This window comes from Syngnathus scovelli, chromosome 9, assembly GCF_024217435.2.
Source record: "Syngnathus scovelli strain Florida chromosome 9, RoL_Ssco_1.2, whole genome shotgun sequence".
Classification (NCBI taxonomy): Eukaryota; Metazoa; Chordata; class Actinopteri; order Syngnathiformes; family Syngnathidae; genus Syngnathus; species Syngnathus scovelli.
This window is the reverse complement of record NC_090855.1, coordinates 409562-418382: the sequence shown is the minus strand read 5'-3', so window position 1 is coordinate 418382 and position 8821 is coordinate 409562. Positions and strand designations below refer to the sequence as shown.

Here is an 8821-nt window from a genome sequence, read left to right as displayed (position 1 = left end):
TTGCTTTCTACCCGAAGCTGTGTTGCTCAACCGCTCATTTAAGTGGCACACATTTTGCACTGCGCTGCCCATTTCAGTGTCAGACGTATTGGTGACAAAATCAAGTGTTCCTGCCAGCACGTACTTTGAAAATATACGTATAGAAATACATGTCAATGATACGTGATGTAAACTAGATCAAATTACAGAGCACTATCCCTTATTACCAGTAAGTAAAGTAAGTAGTAAGAAAAAAAAAAAAGTGTCAATTTGATATCAAACGTCCGTCGAGACAGTTTGCGTGTGTCCACGCATGCTAATAACAACACACGCGTGGAGAAGAGGAACAGAAAGTCATTCACATGCACTCAGCGCGTTGCCACATTTCAGCACATATGGTTGCTCCATCTGCGACTTTAAGCACATCTGAATTTTAACAGCAGGCGACGTGTCACTTTGTAGACAAGCTACAAATTTCATCTTTAATGCAGGCAGGTGGACACCAAGGCAGGGAAGCAACAACAGGATTGAAGGATACTAAACAAGTCACGGGAGTACACCAAACCAATAGGCGGTAAAAAGCTCATGATAGTAACACATCATAGTAACGTTTTACATCGTGACATTTCGTTTTGTTTACAAATCATGTAACAACCTGAGTACAGAAAGCACATTTCAATCATTTTCTGTAGTATGAGTTGACATTGCAATTGCTAGCATGCTAACGGTTGGTTAGATAGCATACAGCGAGCTAGCATTCTGAATCCCAAACTGGCAAATTTTAACATGATCATGGTAATGTACCAACATAATATTATCTTGGCATATAGGATTCCCTCCGGATTGTACCACATTTGGGGTCATTTGACTTTGGAGGTAAAGCTTGGCCCTTCGTCTCTTTAGCGTTAGCCGTCGCCGTGATTACGGCAGACCCGACCGACTGCGGTGAACCACTGTGTAATGTCAGGCCACAAGGCCATCTTTGCAGCTGCGTGACTAATGTGAGCTCAGTCACGTCTGCAAAGAGGAGGAGGCCGGCATCTTATTAAGTACGCTAACAAGCGGGCTAATCAAAAATGGCGGCGGCGATTCATCACTTAGCTTTGGGGGCTACATCATTTCTCCTGCTTGCTGAAATGTAATGCCCGGCGGACGGCGGCGTGCGTGTCTTCCATTACTAACGATTCGCAGCGTGGTGGCAGCAAAAGTATGCCCTCGTGAGTTGACTCGTTAATGTACAGCGGAAATAAAAATATTACACATTTTTGTCATCATAAATGTACTGCGGCACATTTACGGTTGCATGAGCTAAGAAAAGCTAGCATGCTAACGCCTAGATAGCTGGCTATCTAATACAATTCGGTCACATTTATTGGAGTAGGTTGACTTGCACGGTTCACGCATTTGCATTTTTTGACAGCTATCATTATTATTAAAAAAACAAAACAAAAAAAAACTTTGTTGTTCGATGATCACATGACATTTCATGACCACAGGTCATTCCAAAGTGTTCATACACTTCTTGCAACAGTACTTGTTTTGACCATACTTGAACAACCTCCCTTGTTTTGTTTTGATTTTCTTCCCCCTCCTCCCCGACAGTCCGTCTGTCCGTCCCTCCCTCCGTCCGTCGGTCCGTCAGTCAGTCAAGGGCCTCTTCCTGGAAAGTTGCGCTCCACTTTCAAAACAAGGACGTTTGGCTTCACGAGCGCACGTGAAGCGTAGCCACTCCGAGCCTTATCCTGTCGTCTGCGGTGAGTAGATAAACTCTCAATTCTCTGATGGCATCTCTGCCTGACCTTCAGTACACTAGTTTATCCTTCTTCCATTCATAATGACCTCGTGCATAATTCATCCGCTTTTTTTATTATTAGAGCTTCCATGTGATAACATTTCTCTTCAATGTTGCCAATGTTTTTTCTCAAAATATGGACTGACATTGATTTGTTCCCAAGTGATAACATTTTACTTAGATGTTAGCATTTGGGGAATTTTTTTTCCCCCTCTCTACAGATTGAGCTTTATGTTTGTTGACTTGTTTTATGTCCAGGAGGAAGATATCCTCCCTTAAAATAAGTGAGAATATTTTACTAGGATAAAAGATTCTTGAGTTTGATGTTGACATTTGCAAATGTTTTCCTTGCAGTATGGACAAGCGATGATGAGCCATGTCATTGTTACGTTCCGTCAGTTTAAAAAAAAAAGAAAAGAGAAATGTGAGACAGCAATCATTTGTCTCAATATAAACAATTTCTGTGTGAACATTTTTCTCTGATGTTGGCTTATTTTCCTCGTAGCATTGCGTGTTCTATTTATTCGAAAGAGGATGTGGAACCAGTATCTTTCCTCTTCAAATAAAAAAAAATCTGGGAGCAGGTAACTTTTATTCATGACTCATGTTTGTTTGGCGTTAGCACTTGTTAGCGTTTTCACGGTCGAACTTTCGTAGCATTGCGTGAGCATCTTTGCACACTTGCCATCCGTTCAATAGACATGTTTAACTGCTAGCTTGAAAAAAGAAATAAATGAATTAAGTGAGACTTTTTTTTATTTTTATGCCTGCTGATTTAAAGGTCAATTGGAAAGGCTTCAAGCACAAAGTAATATTCTTATCTAATCATTCCTTCTTCAGAGTGGCCTTGTTGTGACAAATAGTTCCACAAAATGGGGAAGTGGCGTCGAGTGTGTAATTGTACGGTGTGTCAAGGATGTTGCTAAATGCTGAAAGTGTTGCAATAATGGTCCTCGTCCTCAAACATCAGCAGCGCTAAAGGAAACATATGGCGGCGGCGGCTGTACTACAATCATTGCAACACAATTGCACACGCCTTCATATCACTTACTGTCATTATCAAAGTTGCATTCTTATATTCTTATAGTGTGTGTATATATATATATACGTAACGATTTCCGTTGTTTTTTACCATAAGTCCTATTATTCACAAAGAAACGCAAATATTACCTCAGCAACAATATCTTCTGGAAAACAAACCTCGGAACGCAATTTCACACGCACGTGTAAATGGAACCTAATACGTGCCGGTCTTTATCAAATTTGCTTGCTCGCCAAAGCAAATAGACTTTTGGAGCCTCGGGCAAACCACCTGCTGGGACTAATCAGACATTTTCAAATGGAAAAAGCAAAAAGGATTGGGAAGCCTTTATGCGAGCCGATGATAAGGAATGAAAATTGTTCTCCCATCTTCAGCAAAAGAAGCAAACAAACGATTTCATTCATCTTCTCTGGCTGCAATTTAATGACACCACCCAAAGTGAATCGCTTTGCCATCTTGTTGCCAAGGAACTAAGTTGGAGTGAACTTTTATTTTCACTTGAGAGCAACTTGAAAGGTTTTGTAAATGGCCTAAAAAAATGAATCCAAATATTTTACATAATTGGGTCCCTTGTAGAATTGGGCCACGGTGTGACTTGCTGGTACAATGCGGCTGTCATTCCGACTTGTGTGTTGAAAGACGAAACCAAGGGAAGTTTCCTCACACCGTCTCCCGGTTGTGTGTGTGTGTGTGTATGGCAAAAGGTTGATTAGCAACAACACAATTGTGCATGATAACATACGTATATTTGTGTTTGGCATTTCAATTGTCAAATTGTCCCTTTTAATTCACCCTACGTTTGTTTTCTATTTTTTCGTTTATGAACAATTATGACTTTTACTCTAATTACATTTGTGCGCGTTTTCTTTTTCCATCAATTCCAGCGCCGACCAGCAAAAACACCGACTTCAGTGGCGGGTTTGATGTGTGTGGAATAGTGAGCAGCAGCAGCAGCAGCAGCAGCAGCTTGTTGATGACACCACATTACAGGTGCAATTTAGTGGAAAATCATCTGATCTATTTTTTTCCTCCATATCCTTCATAGCTTAAGTCCAATCATTTAAAAATAAATTAAAGCTTGCGGAAATGTGACACCCCCCCGTGTCTGTTTTCCGACCGCCTGACAGGTTTTGCCGTCATGGCGTCGGCGTGGATGTCGCTGCTTGTCACCTTGGCGGCCGTGAAGGCGGCGCAATACGGTAAATATGGCTGGCTGTCTGTCTGTCTGTCTGTCAGGGGGAACGTGACGGAGGCAAATGATTCCGACGTGATACTGTAGAAAAGTACGGGAAAGACAAAAATATACAGTGCCATGAGAACTGATGACTGAAGTACGCATCGTCTTTTCAATAAAAAATGCATTTCTTAGAAGTTTGCAGTCATTCTTCTTGTCTGTTTACAAGAATGAAGTCACATTTTGTGCTTCAAGAAAATGAATAAATGGAAATACCCCAAAAAGGATCGATAGCGGCCTTATTTATCATCGAGAATAATTCTATGAACTCCATTGCGTTCCTTCTTAGGGAATGACAGCCGGCCGTGCGCGAGTATCCTGGCGTCCAGTTCGGTGGTGACGCTGGGCTCGCCCGTCACCGCCACCTGCGTTATCCGCGACGACTGCCCCGCGCTGGCCGGCCAAGCGGAATTGCGACTCGACAACCGGGTCCTGTCCGCCGTGGTTCCCGTGTCCGACGTGAGCGGCAGAGCCTACCGAGTGGTGATCCCCGCTTTCAACCGCAGCCGGGCCACCCTCACCTGTTGCCTCCGGGCGGCGCCAAGTCACATCATCGCGGGGCTGGAAATCCGAGCCGGACGTAAGGAAAAAATGGAAAAATATATATGTATATACATAGTATATATATCTCATGCGTGCATATGTATGATATATGATATTTGGATCCTTTAGATCCACCCCCAGTGCCACAGAACTTGAGCTGTCAGGCCAACCTGTCCACCCACGAAAGCCTGACCTGTAAGTGGGATGCAAGCCCGCCGCAGTCCCACCTGCCCACAAAGTATACGCTCCACACGTACATCAGGTAAATATTCCAACAGCACCTTCTGACGCTGATTAAATGTCACTCTTGGTAACACTGGTGGAGCTGGGAGGGGGGCAGGTTCAGTCATGTATATCTTCGGGGCGGTGCAAAAGCATATTTCAGGAGGCCTGTGCCCCCGTGGCCCCCCGGATATCCAAAAGTGTTCCTTTGGATTGTTTCTTTCAGGGATTTAAAGTGGAACCACGCGTATGAGCTGCCGCCAGGGGTCCGCAGCTATACCATCCCTCGCGCCGGCTTCGTCTTCTTCTCGGAAATGGAAATATACGTCAAGGCTGAGAATGCGCTCGGGCAGACGAGCTCGGCGCGCCTGATTTTGGAACCTGTCAGCTCAGGTAGTCCAGTGGTGAATGCAAACTCTTTCTAGGCATGAAAAATAAATAAATAAATAAATACAAGCATTTTGTTATTTCTGATTGTTTTATTCCAGCCAAATTTGACCCGCCGAGGATTACGAAGCTGCAAGCGTGGCGTATCGGCTGCCTCAGGCTAATTTGGGACTTTTCCCAGCACCAAAAGTGGATGAAGGAATTTGTCAGTCTTGAAGCGCGACTCAAGACTGAGGCGAGCAGCTCGTGGAGCGAGCGACCGGTAAGTGCGTCACCCTGCTCCTCCATTGGAATTTTGCTTCGTGCCGCTGTAATTCCTGCTCGCGGCTCCTCGCCCCATTCAGATTCTGGACCAGATGACGCCCGAGCGGTACGTGTACCAGCGTGGTCTTCTGCACGGGACAAAGTACCTCGCCCAGATCCGAGTCCGATACCAGCAAAGTCCCTGGAGTGAATGGAGCGATAGCCAGTCCGCGGTCACCCTGGAAACCGGTAGGCCCGCTCGGAGTCATTCTGAGGTAGCGGACGGAGCCTCTGGACAGTCGGGTGGAAGTTTAAGACGTTTATCTTGGTATCCCCCACAGCTCCCGCCGGGGCCCTCGACACATGGATGAGGGTTACCGGGAATGTGGTGCCCAACCAACTCAAGATGCTTTTGTTTTGGAAGGTACTGCGCACGCTGCAATCTGCTACATTTGGCGTAGCGGCCCTTACACTTGTCGTTTGTTTTTCTTTCCTCCAGCCGACAGAAGGATTCCGAGGCAACGGTCGAAACGTTTCTTTTGTGGTCTCGGCGCTCAAAACGAGAGGGAAGCTGTGCGCCACGGCCGGGAATCACTGCACCTTCCACGTTCCCAAGAAAGCCAGGAAAGTGTATCTCACCGCTCTGAACGCCGCCGGGAAGTCCACGCCGACGTCGGTCCGAATCTACCGTCCCTTAGGTATAGCCTGGAAACACGTTGCGGCGGGAAACGACTCTTTTGTGACAATGTCCGTTCTGTGGCCGCAGCCGACGAGGTGATTTGGGACGTCGGGGCCGTCGTGGCCGTCGGCGACGGGTCCGTGTCGGTCCGATGGGGAAAGGTGGCGTCGCCCAACGTCATTGATTACATTGTGGAATGGAGACCTCTGTTAAACAGCGACCTATCTCTTGTTCACTTTGAGACCGCAGCTTGGAATGCATCCAGTCTTAACCTAACAGGTATTTTCTGCCTTAGTTTGTGACACGATATCTGATGATACGATCTATTCTTCTTTACCAAAAAAAAAAAAGTCTTGACATGTTTGAATCTCACATGTCACAAGACAATTTGGTCTCATTTTTTCTCTTGTAATATGGCAGCCATTGTTTTGTTTGTCATCTCAACCTGGTCCAGGAGCTTCCAGATACACTCCAACTTCCCTCTCTCTCTCTCTCTCTCTCTCTCTCTCTCTCTCTCTCTCTCTCTCTCTCTCTCTCTCTGTCTCTCATCCACAGGCAACTTTGAACCGTACAAGCCCTACGGGATCTCCGTGTATCCCAGATTTAAGAACGGCATCGGCCTGCCGAGAACCGTTCAGGCCTACGCGCTGCAAAAGGGTGAGTGGTGTGACAGTGCCCCCTTGTGTGTGGCTGAAAAGAGAACTTTGAGCCTCAATTCCCGAGTTTGGGTATCGCAGTGAAATCAATATAAATCCTCGGAAACCGATGATTGAAATATGCAATTACTGTATTTTTTCTAGATGATGTTTTTATGGAAGATATCATCAATGCAACACTATTTATTTCACTATCCCCCCATTTTGTGTCATCCTTTTAGCACAACATGAATAAATTGGTCACTCCTACCCAAATATGGCTCTTCCAAGAGAAAGGATCATTTCATTCTCGCCAACTTTGATCCTTTTTTTTCTTTCAGCTCCATCTGCGGATCCAAAGATAATCATTAAAAAGACCTGGCAGTACCACGTGGAACTCACCTGGGATGAAATACCTTTGGACCGGCGGAACGGGATCATTCAAAGCTACAAATTGTTTTACTGGGACGAGACGAAAAGGGTACACGGTAGGCGAAGATTGGTTCCAAATGAAATGAGTATTTTGCGTACGTAAATCCACGTCACGTACGGACGCGTCGATGTCGTTTCAGTGGCCACGGGAGACCCGGAAGAGCGGAAAGTGCTTCTGACTGGCCTCAGCTCCTCGTCCGTTTACGATGCCGTGTTGATGGTTAGCACGCACGGCGGAAGCCGGAACGGCTCCATCTTTCACTTTGACATCAAAGAAATGGGTTTGTATTGTTTCGACACACTTTTAATCCAAATTGTAAACAAGAAGCAGCAGCAGGGTACTTTTTTGTTATTGAACTTTGAAAAAAAAGGCTTCAAATTGTTGACGTCACATTCACAAGTTCAGTCCAACGCAGCAACATAAAACCAAGCGAAACACACCTTGGGTATTAAAGCCATAGCCGTCTTACGGTAGCTTGGTGCTAACACAGAATGCTAGCTAAGTGAAAAGTCATCAGCTCTCTGGGCAATTCACAAGCCACTGTCATGTATTCATCTTTTTTCATCGCAGATCCTGTCTCTTCCATAATAATCGTGGTGGCCACTTGTGCTTGCTTCTGTTTGGTGATCATTCTTCTGGTCAAGATTTGTTCCTCCAAACATAATTGGTAAGTAAGATAGAAGCGATGCTACGCTGCTACATTCAGGCTGTGACCGTGTTCCATGTCATTCATTCATTCGTTGATTCGTTCGTTCGTTCGTTCGTTCATTCTCTGGGGTCTCTTTTCGCAGGCTGAAGATGCGTCTTTGGCCCGACGTTCCTGATCCTGCAAACAGCAGCATCAAAAGCTGGACCTCGGAATCCACCCAGGTGACACGTCGGCTTTATTTTATGATTAGAAATCAATTTGCGCCCTTCTTTCTGCGCAGTCCACAATATTGGCCTCCAACCAAACTTTACGCAGGATATCCGAGCTTCGTGGGACTTTGATGAGCCAAATCCGATCTATCTATCCCACTTGAGCTTCCTGGAGATACCCCAGAAGCCCAACAAGGCAGAAGACGTCAGCGCTTGGTTGAACAACGCGGAAGACACCAGCGACCTTGGCGAGTCCATGTGCGGCTCGCCGTTCATCCCCGGTTTCACCTCCTCCAACAGCGACTCGGTGCCCTACGCCACCGTCATCTTCCCCGCCGCGCACTCTCATGAGTACTTGCGCTCCGAATCCACGCAGCCCCTCCTACAGTCGGAAGAGTTGCAGAGTCCCAAGTGTTACCAGAACATAGGCGCGCCCGAAGACTCGCAGGTCTTTTTTGGACCCAAAGAGGACACCGTCGCAGCCACCATCCAGTGGGAGGACTTTCCTTTTCTCAAAGCGTTAACCTTGAATGACACTCAATGATTGATATGACTTTACAAGGGGCAATATAAGACAGAAAACGCCTTTCTATTGACTTTTGAAATCAAATGAAAATGCTTTGATTCTTTGTATCATTCAACTTTTTCAAGGTAATAAAGTTTGGCCTTTTTTAAGGAAGAAATGCGTCACATCGTATCGTGCAAGTTTAACCATAATGTAGTCAGAGTTCTTTAAATGATTGATCAAAATGTACATGCGTTGAGTAGTTGTGC

The 8821-nt window shown here is 45.6% G+C and overlaps 1 protein-coding gene across 1 annotated transcript; it reads left to right on the top strand.

The window, feature by feature from the left end:
- The first annotated feature begins 1581 nt into the window (after positions 1-1581).
- Positions 1582-8734, top strand: csf3r (colony stimulating factor 3 receptor). The gene is made up of 17 exons (XM_049729972.1): positions 1582-1733; positions 3698-3803; positions 3941-4012; positions 4337-4627; positions 4720-4852; positions 5039-5205; positions 5301-5461; positions 5544-5691; positions 5784-5866; positions 5942-6140; positions 6209-6400; positions 6677-6778; positions 7098-7244; positions 7329-7469; positions 7760-7856; positions 7981-8059; positions 8154-8734. The coding sequence occupies exons 3-17, from the start codon at positions 3952-3954 to the stop codon at positions 8589-8591; spliced, it is 2439 nt and encodes an 812-aa protein (XP_049585929.1). The 5' UTR covers positions 1582-1733; positions 3698-3803; positions 3941-3951; the 3' UTR covers positions 8592-8734.
- Positions 8735-8821: the final 87 nt, after the last annotated feature.

What these genes read in the sequence shown, in the direction of transcription:
- csf3r (XM_049729972.1), top strand. Translation starts at nt 3,952, where the DNA reads ATGGCGTCGGCGTGGATGTCGCTGCTTGTCACCTTGGCGGCCGTGAAG. An exon ending in CTTTGACATCAAAGAAATGG is followed by an intron (nt 7,470 to 7,759) that starts GTTTGTATTGTT and finishes TTTTCATCGCAG; the next exon opens with ATCCTGTCTCTTCCATAATA. An exon ending in TGTTCCTCCAAACATAATTG is followed by an intron (nt 7,857 to 7,980) that starts GTAAGTAAGATA and finishes CTCTTTTCGCAG; the next exon opens with GCTGAAGATGCGTCTTTGGC.